This window comes from Molothrus ater, chromosome 4 (genome assembly GCF_012460135.2).
Source record: "Molothrus ater isolate BHLD 08-10-18 breed brown headed cowbird chromosome 4, BPBGC_Mater_1.1, whole genome shotgun sequence".
Classification (NCBI taxonomy): Eukaryota; Metazoa; Chordata; class Aves; order Passeriformes; family Icteridae; genus Molothrus; species Molothrus ater.
This window is the reverse complement of record NC_050481.2, coordinates 68773646-68787264: the sequence shown is the minus strand read 5'-3', so window position 1 is coordinate 68787264 and position 13619 is coordinate 68773646. Positions and strand designations below refer to the sequence as shown.

The 13619-nt window shown below is 39.7% G+C and overlaps 1 protein-coding gene across 1 annotated transcript in view; it reads left to right on the top strand.

The window, feature by feature from the left end:
* CTNNA2 (catenin alpha 2) overlaps positions 1-13619 on the top strand; it is a 478376-nt gene that overhangs the window by 357599 nt on the left and 107158 nt on the right. The window contains exon 8 of the mRNA XM_054514537.1: positions 1473-1553. Coding sequence (XP_054370512.1) covers positions 1473-1553 — 81 coding nt within the window. The remainder of the gene's footprint in view (positions 1-1472; positions 1554-13619) is intronic.

The following is a 13619-nucleotide window of genomic DNA, read 5'->3' as shown; positions in this document are numbered from 1 at the left end:
TCGATTGTGTGCACATATGACACCTGCTGTCTTGAACAAAATACCGGGGACTGAATTTGGGACATCTAAAACCAAAAGCCTGTGCTGACATTGCTCAGGCTGAAGAGATGTGGTTCTTCAGCTGGGGACCAGAAGAACTCAGTCAAAGGATGAACACAAGAAAAGTGAGATAAAAATATCAGCGGGTGACACAGATGCCTCCTCTTGTGTGATAGCAAATGCTTTATCTCTGTTTTCTGGTGTCAATTTGTGTGATTAACTCCAGAATTTGTAATGGATCCTTTTTAGAAAGCTAAGAGGTAAATTTATGTTTTGTATTAAATTCTGGTGGCACTTGATATTGTTATGTTTGAATTTCTGTATAAAAGAAAGGGGATGGTTTTTACAGATTTTTAAATGATCATAAAAGCTTTGGCCTCGTGTCATAATTAGAATTACAGGCAGTAACAGCAAGCAGGCGTTCTCTGGAATGAATGCCTAAAGCAAAGACTGGAACAGAGGCCTCTTGCCAGTGTAGGGCTGATAACAGTGCTGTACATGTGAGAGGGTATCATTGAAAGGGTGTCTTTAATCCCCATCCCACCCCAAAAGTGACTTCTCAATAGCTCCCAGAAACCGTGTGCTATTAGGCTCAGCTGGAGAGAGAAAATGGTTCTTAATCATATGCAAGGAACAATTCTAAATAGAAGTATTTGAAAACAGCCTTGGGAAGGAAAGAGTATGCCAGAAAGAATGGAAGATCATTTTGATTCTTGATGAAAAGCTTTCAAACAGAGTTCAATGTGCAAAAGATGTGACAAATCTTTAGAGAAGTAGTTTTCTCTTAAGAGAAAGGTAATACAGCTAACAAAGTCACTTCATGCTTTTTGTGCCATTGAACCTGAAAACCATATTTTCCCCCCATTGGTTACGTGACACAAAAGGCTTTTTTCCCCCTTTTTAATCTTCGTGAGGAGTTTTGCTTTGAGACTTCCTGCAGGAAAGTGTTTTAAGTGGAATTCTTCTTTATACTGAACCTAATGTCTGCCAATGTGATTCCTGTTACAGGCGTAGGGACCATTTTCCTTCTGTCCTCAAGCTGTGTTGCTGCTTATTATCATGTTTAACATTCCCAGTGCTTGGCAGAATGGAGATTAGCAACTCTTAATATTCATTTTATAGTGAAAGGTCTTGCCAGATTTTTTTGAGTATTAGCTATAATATATGCACATAATTTATTGGTGGAAAAGTTCTGAACTCTCCGGTGAGTCACCTTAATCTTTGTTCTTATCACTTTAGGATTGTTCTAAAATAATCTTCTGTGCCTCCTGCACGTAAACACGTTAAAAACATTACTTTGGAAATAACAACTTGATGGTAGCAAACAAAAAAGCTGCAATAATTTCCTTTGATGAATCCTTATAATTTTTTTGTTACAGTTTATATTGCCTAGAGGATTTTTCTCTAACTCTAAAATTTCGTGTTTTTAACAGACTGGAAGGAAGGAGAAGGGAGACCCACTCAACATTGCAATTGACAAGATGACCAAGAAAACACGAGACCTTCGGAGACAGGTGAGCCCTGATTTTGATATTTCCTGATTTTCCAAGGAAATCATTGCTTTCCAACTTCAGGCTGGTTTCTCCACATGAGGAGGTGTAAAGAATTGGTGTCCTCATTTAGATATGGCCCTACATTGCACATGACATTAAGGAAAGTAGCAACATTTCCTGTGACAAAAAAAAAGGCAGAAGAAAATGCATTCCAAGTGCAGCCCCCAATGGTCTTTCCATGTGGGAGGGGAGGCAGATTGTCCAGACCTTCCCTGCCTTGGCAGCTCAAAAACTCAGTCATAAAAACAGTGGCATATGTGCTTATTTGTGTTTTATTTGAATACTCTCACTGGAGTAACAGGAAAGATGAGCAGAATATGAAAAATTGTAAGATTAAAATATATTCAAAGAGAACTTCCAAGGTACTGTATTAAATAAAGATCCTGTGAAGGTACAGAAAGTCATAATAAATAAAAATTTTGGTAGAGAGGTGGATGTCCCATCCCTGTTAACACACAAGGCCAGATTGGATGGGTCTGAGCAACCTGATCTCATTGAGGATGGCCCTGACCCTGGCACAGGGAAATAAACCAGATGACCTTTAAATGCCCCTTCTAACCAAAACTATCCTATGATTTTATGAATAACTGCAAAACCTAGTTTAAACCATACATTTTGGCTTTCTTCTATTACATTTATCATTGTGTTTTGTGAGAAGAAAGGTTAATTTCAAAAGCTTGAGATGGAAAAGAAGTGAAAGGAGATTGGCAACCAAAAGGGAGAGGTTTCTCTTTATACCTGCAAGTTAAGGCAGGACAGATTGCCTCTTTTTAGGTCTTTTTTTTCTCCCTGTGAGATGATGCCAGTTCTGCATTTTTTTGTACAAATTATTAATAATAATAATAATGATAATGAAAATTCTACCTGGCCTCATTGAAAATGATCCCAAATCCAGAAAACTACCAAACCAAGTAAAGATTTAAATGTATCTTCAGGTACTTATTTGCAGCATGATAATTTTGGAGAGAGTGGCCCCTGTAGGCATTTTGAAATCAGTGCTCTGCAGTGCTAAAACTCAGCTCATTTCAGCTCTTCCTTCCTAACCTTTAGCAGACATGTTTGAAGATCATCTTCTCAGAGCTTATTTTGCCAAATAAACCCCTTGCAGTGGACCTACAGACAATATGAATCACTGAGTCTCCTATATAAAGCCTGGCATCACATCTGCTGCTCAGCTAATGACAGGAGAGAGATCTCTGCTGTTCTGACCTCCAAATTTGTGGGATCCTCAGCTCTGCAGTGGAGCTGGGACCATGTGTTGCCTCCCACCTCTGTTCTCACTGCTTCAAGGAAGTAGCAGACTAACACATGAGTGAGTTCTGTGTGAGGCTCTCAGCAGTTGCCTGAATTACTCATCCCTAAAGCCAAATTTACTCTGAAACGTGATACAAAAATGGCCCCTGTCTGAATAAGCTGTGTGCTTCTCATGTGTATTCACCCCTGTGCAATGATCAGCCTCAGAGAGGTTGGAATTCTGGATGTGGGTAAAGTGAAACACAGATATTGTATTTTCTTGCTTGGAGATGAAGCTTTTAATACAGTTTCTGGTATTTATGGAAGTTAATCACGTAGGTATAATGTTTATTAAATTGTGGCAGTTGCTAGTAAACTAATCAAGATTAAATCATAATTGTGCTGGGTTTTGCACAAACATAGAGCAAGATGGAGTCTGCTTTCAACAGAGTGCATTCTGACTGTAAATCATGATCCTTCAGAATTATGATCAATGTTCTGCCTCATCACATGAATATAATCAGCAGAGTACCTGTGTGTGGCTGCCCAGACCTGCCCGTGCACTCCCTGCTAAATTCCAGAATGTGAGGGTCTCACTGAGGGCTTGGTTTGATGCTGGGGAGAGAGGCCTGAAGATTCAGAGGAAATGAGCTGCAGTGGAGATTACAGTGTCCCTCTGTTTCAGTCTTTATATCCTGGGCAAAATCATTGCAGAGACAACCAACTTTGAATATCATCATGCCTTCTGTCTTAATTATTCCCTTTTAAAGCTTGCTTTTCAGACTTTAGATGTTTAAAGTTAACCCATAAAACTAGATAACCTGTGACCGTGTTCACAGGGGTCTTAGGATGAGGGAAGAGACAAAGATCTGACTCCATGTTTCAGAAGGCTTGATTTATTATTTTATGATATATATTATATTAAAACTATACTAAAGGAATAGAAGAAAGGATTTCATCAGAAGGCTGGCTAAGAATAGAAGAGGAATGATAACAAAGGCTTGTGTCTCAGACAGAGAGTCCGAGCCAGCTGGGCTGTGATTGGCCATTAATTAGAAACAACCACATGAGCCAATCACAGATGCACCTGTTGCATTCCACAGCAGCAGATAACCATTGGTTATATTTTGTTCCTGAGGCCTCTCAGCTTCTCAGGAGAAACAATCCTAAGGAAAGGATTTTTCAGAAAATATCATGGGTACAATAACCTACAAGAGGTGTTTTGGTGATGAAAAATACAAATATAGATAAATGGGTTTTTTTTTCCCCCAATTGGTAGTCAGGGTCCCTTGCAAGTTTTCAGTTTTCACTCATCTAAGACTGATTTTCCATTTTCTCCCCAGGTCACTTAGCTCTTTATTTGGGAGGTTTGATTTCATTATCTGCATAACATGCAGACATGGGAAATGATTGTGGATGGAGCACACGGTGCTAAAATTCCGCCTCACAATTCACAGTCACTGCAATATTTCTTATTCTGATGGAATTACATCTTTTAAACTTATCATTTAAACTCTCCTGGGAATTGGGAAACTATAATAGAGATCTAATTATATGTCTTACTGTAAACTGCCAGTAAGAACATGAAGCTAAGTCAGGCTGAGCAAGTTCTTGGAAGCAGACACGCCTCACCAGCCCATGGTTTGCTGCTGCCATTCCTTACTGGATTTTCACGAAATCACAGCATGGTTTGGGTTGGAAGAGACCATAATACCCATCTCTATCCAACCCCCTGCCATGGGCAGGGACACCTTCCACCAGCCCAGGTTGCTCCAAGCCCCATCCAGCCTGGCCTAGGGATCCAGGGGCAGCCACAGCTTCTCTGGGCACCCTGTGCCAGGGCCTGCCCACTCTCTCAGGATAGAAATTCTTCCTAAAATCTAACCCAGGCTCCTCAGTACAATTTAAAAAAGGAGCTACTGGAGAAGGTCCAGCAGAGGCCGCAAAGATGAAGGGTTTGAAGCATCCCCCTTATGAGGAGATACTCTAGAAGTTGGGTTTGTTTAGTCTGGAAAAGAGAATAAGTGGGATCTCATCAATCCATATAAATGTCTCCAAGGCAGGGGTCACAGAATGGTGCCAGACTCTCTCCAGTGGTGCCCAATGACAGGACAAGGACTAAAGGCCACAAACTAAAGCACAAGAAACTTCACCTATACATGAGGAAGAGCTTCTTTATGTTGAGGGTGGCAGAGCACTGGAGCAGCTGCCCAGGGAGGCCCTGGAGTCTCCTTCTCTGGAGACATTCCAAACCCACCTGCACACATTCCTGTGTCACCTGCTCCAGGTGACACTACCTTGACAGGGGCTTGGACTGGATGACCTCCAGAGGTCTCTTCCAACCCTAAAATTTCTGTGATTCTGTAACCGAGCCCTTTGGGAGTGTAAAGCCATTCCTGCTGGCCTGTCACTCCATGCCCTTTCCACAAGTCCCTGGCTGCTCTCTTGCAGCACCTTTAGGCACTGGAAGGAGCTAGAAGACCTGGAAACCTTCTCTTCCCCAGGCTGAATCAGCCTTTCATTTTGAACAAGCTGAAGAAAGAACTGGATCTGATAAAAAGTTGTGCCAATTGGCGAGATTGGGGATCTCTTTTTCCCACTGGTACGCCAGCCTGTAGTTAAAAAAATAAAAAAAGACAAAACCCAAAAGGTAACAAAGGCATGGGTACAGCAAGCCAGGCCAGCAGCAGGTGCTGGTTGATTCCAATTCTTTTAGAATCCTTTTGCAATTCCAATTCTTTTTCCAATCCTTTTGTTAGTTTTTCCTCCGTAGGAACAAAGAAAAACACCAACCCAAGAGTTCAAATGCTCCAGGTAACCCTGGAGCATTTGAAAAGCATCAGGCACAGGGACACTGGAGGCACAGCTCAGAGCAGCAGCTGCTGTGCTGTCACCACCACTGCTGTCCCACCCCTGGCAGTTGGGCTGCTCCATTCTGCACGAGCCGCTCGAGGTGGAAGAACCAAAACCATTTGTTTTGCCTTAAATACCACCCATCTGTGCTGCCATTGCAGCCTGGGGTATTGCATTTTTGCCCATTCAAGGTTTCCTGTGTCTCCAAGTGGAAGGAATTGGACAGAAATAAGATTTTTTTTTCACCACCAATTCTCAGTTTGTACTGGAAATTGTACTCTCATACAGCTGTTAAGGAGAATTCATCCAACTCCTACAGACTGAGGTTTATGTTATTACTAAAGATGCTTGGAAATACTGCATGAAATAAATTCTCCACAGAAAATTAAATTTTTTTAAAAACTGGAAAAGTCCACAAATTATCAAGAAATTTAATTTTTAAAATTAAAAGAAGCCTGAGAGCTTTAGAAAGTCTGGTGTGGATTTTTTCCAGTAGTTTCCAGTTTTCATTTTGAAAATTATTAACTTATTTTTAGCCTAGCATTGCAAATACAAATATTTGTATATAAATAAATATTAAAAATTAAACCCTCATTTTTATAATGGCCAAGGAGATTTTCCTTTGTTTCAAAGAATTTTTTATAGGTTTTAAATTTTCATATTTCATCTGAAAGTAGAAAAAAATTAAAAATAAAAAGTACTGAATTTTTTTATGTTGGATTTCTGTTTCTCCTTGCAGTTTTAGGTAACAAAACTTCATTAAAACATATATCTATTAATAGGAACTGTGGAGTAGAAAGTCCTGAAATATCTGCGTTACCAGTTGCATTTTGATAAATACTTTTGAACATTTAGACTGATATCCTGGGCTTTCACTTTAATGGAATGGATGCCTGAAAGGAATTAATCTTACTTTTAGATATCTAAGTTTCTGTGTGCAGTATCAAAAATGCATTTTTTTTGCCACCTGATTATAGTTTTGTGGCCTTTGTGTGTTGTTGGGTAAAATCCAGCTCAAGTTTTTGGACAGGTACACAAAAAGCAGAATTACATCAACATCCTCTTAGTAGCTACATACAGGTAGTAGCTAAGGTCTGGAAAATACAATTTGAGAAGAGGTGATTTTGAATATGGAAAAAAGAATTTTTCACACCACTGTCTGAGGCAAAACATTTCACTTTAGCTCTCCTTTTTATCAAAAATGTCCTCTTCTCAAATTGTATTTTCCAGACAGCATCCTGAGGAATCCATGCTGTGTAGACACAGGACTGAAAACCAAAACTGTGAACACCTGAATTAATGAAATTCTGCTTTCTCTAGCATTGTACTGTCTGTTTGGGGCTTTCTACAGCAATAATCTCAGGTCCTTGATTCTCACGTTTCCTCTCATCTTCTCACCCCCATCTTTCTCCCTGCTCATTCCTCATCATCTGAGGCTGAAATGCAGAGAATGATGGGCTGCTTTTGGCTCCTGCCCAGCTGGTGCCTGTCTGGGTACTCTGGCCAGCTGTGGAGGTCCCAGTTGCTGATTTTTTTGGGTCTGGATTGAAGGCACTTGAGACAATAATTCATGTTCAGACTCAGGTGTTTATTATTTCTTATCAGTAAAACAGTCTCACTACTGTGAGTTCAGTAGCTTTTCATCAGAAGGCATAAAATGGCCAACAATATCTTGTTACAAGGGCTTTTAAGACTAAACTATCCAGTTAAGAGCTGACACCTGGATTATTTTCCCTTTTAACCCAATAACTGATCCCACAGAGCCCACAATGCAGACTCTTCTGCCCAATTACAAAATGCCACCCAAACCCATGGAGAAGAAGGAAGAAGAAGCATGAAGGGGAAGCCCAGGATGACACCCTGTGCCCTCCATCTTGCTTCCATCCACTACATGCTAAAAATCCCAAAACCTCAATTTCTCCCCAAGTGATTCACCTGCACTGCTCTCTATGATCTATTTCACACTTTTGTGGATTCCAGTCTATCTTGAAGTCTGGGAAACTTTCTCCATGGATGAGGGTGAAAGTCAGTGCTGCCCTGGGGGTCAGGGCACCCCAGAGCAGACAGAGAAATATTCCCTGTGCCCTCGGTTTCCACAGCCAGCCAGCTTCTGACTTCACAAAACAAATTTAAACAAATTTCCCTCCACAGGACACTGATTCAGATCACTCTTCTGCTACCCAGACAATTTTCCATCAAACTCCAGCTATTCACCATCATTAAGACCTTTTCTCTCTCTCTCAGATGGTTTTAAAATTGGCCAACTAATTAATATGTATTTGGAAAAAAAAAAAGAAAAAAAGAAGGGCAGTGTTTCTGTGATGAGTATCATTCCCTCAGAACACCAGTCCAGAATGTAAAGCCCAGAGTATGGTTCTGCTCTCCTCTGCTATCTGCAACTGCACTAACATTGGTATTGTATAACCATGACAGGTTACTATTCATAAATAAACCCTTTGTGTGATTTCCACAGTGGCACAGAACTTGTTTTTCTATATGATTTCCCACAAACAGCTTCTGGCTGTATCTGTGGTTTATCCTTGTTACTGGTGATTTAATGAGAGCTCCTTGCTAGGCTGAAAGCTGTAAGAGAGGTTTTTCCAAGATTTCTGATTTGGTTTAGATGAGTTTTCTCTCTTTTTGATGAGTTAGGATTTTGATTGCTTCTTTTCAGTGTCTTTTTTTCCAACAGCCACTATCAGTGTCCTAGGAATGGGGACACACTTTGGGTACTCAGGATCAGATTTGGCCATTTAGGCATGAATTAATATTAATAGTGACCATGCTGTGATGTCTTTCCACCAGTCACACACTCTGCAGAAGCCAAAATTAAAAAAAAAATAAAATCCAGGTCATATTTGCCCTTTTTATACCTGTAATGAATTCTTTATTTATAATGCAGTAAGTACATCCTTTCCCATGACCCTTATCTATATTTGATCAGTCATTTACATCCCCCTGTGCAAAGGTGGGCTCTTGCCAATTCCTTTGGAAGACACTTGGTGGACTCTGGGCATGATTTTGATCAGCCTGTTATCAGCCATATTCTCTAACATCCCTCCCTTCAATCTACAATTATTATATTACCTTTTAGTCACAGAATAGCCTGAGTTTGAAGGCACCCATAATGATCACTAAATCCTTCATAGTCCTGTTTCAGTAGCTGTGTCAGGCTGCAAGTCAAGCTTGCAAAAGCCTAAAGTTTGATGAGACAAATACCTCCTGTAATTTATTTGTGCAAATTTGGTAAAACAAAGACCTTGGGGACAACATCTTGATCATATTCAGTTTTTACCATCTTCATAGGTCTCTGAAAGGCCTTGCAATCTGCTGTCCTTTGATTAATATGGGTTACACCAGTTTGAACTGGATCCCAGGCTTCAGCATGTTCTTGGACTTACTTATCATCTCTCTCTGTTCCTTGAGCAGCAGTGTCTCAGCTTGCTCTTTCTGTTGCTCACTTCCATGTAGATTGACTTGTATCACTGTTTATGAATGCTATTTAGGGTAAAAAAAAAAAAATAAAGTTTGGCACTTTGAAGCTGGCCAAAAGTTGGTGTAGACTCTAGAAGGACTCTCAGAATAAAAAGCATGAATAGTAACTCATGGAATTGGACTGATGGGACACCGAAAACTGAAAGAATGTGTTCTGTTGGAACAGATTTTATCACAGCTAACCCATACAATGTCAATTAAATTATAGATAGACACTTATATAAGTTTTCAGTCTGTGGATTAAATCTCTCTACTCAAAGATATGCATAGGATGCCTCTTTACAGAATGTCAATGCTTTGAGGAAAACACAGGACTTCCTCCAAAAGAGGAAATCTTATTTTCTTGTTATTGCGGCAAAGCTGTCTCACACCCAGACCAGATGACTTCAAATGCTGTAGGGAGGGCCAGCAGCACCTAGAAATTAAATCTTGGTGCTCTAGATCATGATTAACTGACTTAATTTTTCTGTTTATCCTCTCTTTACTGTGCTCTGTGAGGATAAGCAAGACTTACTGTCCAGTTTTAGAAGAGTAATCTGAAGCTCAGAAAATAAAGTTGCTTCTGAAGGTGAAGCTGCCTCACTTGAGGTGTTTTGTGTTGTACCAGCATTAGGAGGTGCACAGCATCTGAATATTAAAATATAAGACAAAGGGAAGCATAAGGGCTCAAAAAGCAAAAAAATCTTTAGTGAAAAACAGTGAACCCATTCTATCAAACTTAATATACATCAAATAACAAACTTTTTTCAGCTTCCCAAAGACAATGAAGAGCACACTCAAAGAAATAAAAAACTCATACTGAGGGGGCAGGGGGAAGAGGAAAAAAAGAACTCTGAACATTCACACCAGCTGATGTCAGTTATAGAAATCAGGTGGAGATATAAAGTGATTTTCACTGGCACTCACTGGAGAGTTCATCTCTGGAGGGTGACTTGGCATTTTCCAGGATGTGTCTTGTGTAAGCTCTTTATACACAGGGAGCCATGAAAAATCTGATTTCTAATTAAGGCATCCTAAAGGTGGGTTTGTGTGAGGAGTGCTTTGGCTTTCCAGCTGTCCATAGTCAACAGTGCAGCAATCAGTGCATTTCTGGGGGGGCTGGGGATTGTGTTCTCCTTCTCTGATGTGCCCTTTGTTGCAAACCAGAGGGCATGGGGTAAAGTTATAAATACTGAAGGGTTTGTTTTTTTTTTTTTAATTAAGATCTGTATAATTTAAATAAGGGAAGAAAACAGAGAATGAAATAGTCACAGACCTTCCCTAGCTCACATAACACTGTGAGAGTTTGTAAGAGTTGATGCAATGCTCTGAAAATGCAAAATTTCATGCAAGTGTGAAGTAGTAGCAGAATATCCAAGGAGGCTGTAACTTCAGAATTTAGTCTGGCAGGAATGTTTATTAAGATTTATTTTGCAAAGGCAGAGTTGAAACAAGGTCACACTTAACCAGATGATCCACAGGAGTCTGTGCTGTATTACCAAGGGGGAGTTTCTGGCTGTTTCCAAGAGTAAGTGCAGTGTCACTGCTCAGATTGCCCCATTCTGTTGCATGAAAATACATTTTGAAAAAAATGCTGCCATTTTTTAAAGGGAGCCAGCCACAAATTAATCTAAACCCCTTTGAACCTCAGGCCACCTGTGGCATCAGCTCTTGCCCGTGAGAAACTCAGCACCTTTTCCTTGTTGCTCAATAGGTTTGATTTTCACCTGCAGTGACTCCAGTGCTCTTGAATATGGAAATGTGGAAGCTGGCTTCCCAAAAGCAGTCTATTAAATGCTAATACAGATTTATTTCTGTGCCAGGGCTACATGTCTATGCCTTGTATTGATTCGATAGGGATGCACTGCATTGTTTGTAGTTCTTTTCTAGATTTGTAGTTGTTTTCTAGGTACAAAGGTGTTAGTCTGGACTCTGGTGTGATGCTGGCTTAGAAGGCAGAGGTAGCAGTGCCCCAAGTCCTCTGCTCCTACAGCTTCCACTGAATCTATGGCCTCAGGATTAGGGACACTCTGAATGTCACCAACGCGGTCTGAAAGAGCTGGGAGCTCCTGGCATGCTGATCAATATTTTCACTTTTTGTCTGCTCCCATTTCTTAGAAAAAAAGTGGTGTATTTACTTCAGGAAAGGACTTCTAGTAAAATTTTCAAACATCTGATCTAAAGAATTAGGGAAAATGCCCTGTTATTTGAATTACAATCAATAAGGATTTTGATTTTAACTTCTTTGAATGCACATGTCTTTGTCTCCCTCAAAATGCACTTCTAGGTGTTTATCACTGTGACTTTGAGGTTTTTATAGTGCTCTGAAATGCTCCAGAGGAAATGGAGAGTGCTTTAATACTGCTGATTTACTCTTTCAGGTCTGCAGTAATTTCCTTACTGCCTAATTATAAGGCTTGGTTTAATTTACTCCACACATAATGTTTACTGATGCACATATGGTGCCATATTTCAGGAAACTATGCCCATATCAGGTACTTTTGGGTAAGGCTGCAGTGTGTAACAGTTTCATCAAACAAAGGAAGTTTTGAGCTGCAACATAATATTCATGATGGATTATTTTTTTTTTCCTGGCAAAAGCTTCAAAGTAGTAACCATGGCTGCTTTTGCTTTTTTGAAATAGGGACTTGATTTTTTTTTTCTTCTTTTTTTAACTGAAGTCACTTTAAGTGAGCAGAGGGTTGGCCTTTCAAAGTGCCTTGAGAAGAATTAGGAGGCAAAAGTCAGTGACAGCTCTATTGGAAGAGATTACTGCACATAATTTGTGTATTATTCCTCAAATACTGAGCCCTCATAAAATCTCAGATATTCCAACAAATCTTTGTGTTTGGAAGATGCCTCCCTCTCTAATCACTGCAGAGGAATGAGTATGGAGTTTTTAAAATACTTTTTCATAAAAAACCACTGTAACTGTGGGAGAAGCTCAGTGGGAGTGTGTAATGTTGCTACATTATCAATAAAATTACCCACCAGCCAGACTAAGAAGGCAAAAAACCCACCAGAAATGTATTTCAAGAGACTTCTGTTGATAATAGTTTTACATAAAGAAGCTTTCATGGTTTGTAGTATCATCTCAAGAATGACCTGTAGTCACATCAGCTAAAGGCACTTAGAGAAGTTTGGGTTCATAAAAATAGCCCCAAATGTTGGTGCAGTAGCATGAGATAGGGAGCACCATAAACATGGAGGAAAACATAATCCTCTTCCAAAGCCTTCTCTAATTCCATCCTCCTAATGGCTTTTGAGCAGTGGCAAAGTACATGGAGTTTAATTGCCAAATGGGATTTCAACATTACATTTGTTTCTTAATTGACATTAATTTTGTTCACCAACTCTATTTCTAAGTGTTATGAATTATCTTTAATGTTATGTTCTACTTGTAATTAAGCAACCAGACACAAAAGGTTTGTTTGTAATTCTTACTGTGTAAAAATTACTGCAAAGGAGAAGAAAACAAAGTATAAGTGAAACGAGATAAAAGACAAAAAAAAACCCAAAAAAAACCCCAAGAACAAACCCCAGACTGATCTCACTGCTGGAAAGGCTTTTTGAAAAGCATGGGTGATAATTGATAGTATCAGATATCAATCATCTCTGTCCATAGGGCAGGATCCACTGGTGACTTTGAGTGAGTCTTGGGCAGGATGATGAGAAATCCATTTTTGCAGCACACAATCAATTTTTAATCTTGTTTCAGCCATTGTCTGGCACTTCAACAGACAGGTCTACCCAAGAGCTGTCATCAGCTTCCACTGGGCTCAGTCTCTGGGTCTTGGAGAAGCTGAAGACAATATTTTACTATGCCAGGCTGTTCATGCAGCTGGGTTAGGTGAGACTGCAAGGGTGACACATGTGACATTTATTGTATTAAACCTGTAAGACTTATTGGATCTGACTGCTCACAGTGAGGATAACTTCATTAAGAGTTTATGTAGAAAATTTCCTTCTCATCTTGACCAAATAGCTATTTCATCTCCCCAAACCACCTTTTTCCCTTTTATTTATTTACTGTATTTGATTTAAAAAACCCCATAAAGCTCCAATGCTCTACTTGATTTAAGTATAATTTCAACAGGACCTGAGACAGTAAATGAAACTACACAATAGACTGTGGTTCTTAGTTTAATCCTTGCACTATTAATCCATTTTCTCTATTCTTCCTCATTATCCTCTTTGTCCCACCTCTTTTACATCAGACTCTAGGTTTGCAGTTTTGGTGACATTTCTGACACTTCACAATCTTCTTCAGTTTTCACAAGGTTATTTTTCAAAGTCTGATCCATTTTTTTCTGCTGGGATAACCTATAGTTTTTTCCCCCCTCTTTGTTCCTACATGCAATTTCCTGTTCTGCAATTTCATCCTCCCACATTCACTTTATCACAATTCTACCCTCTCAGGACATAGAGAATGCAAAAGTTAATCACTGTCTTTTCACTTCTGGGTTA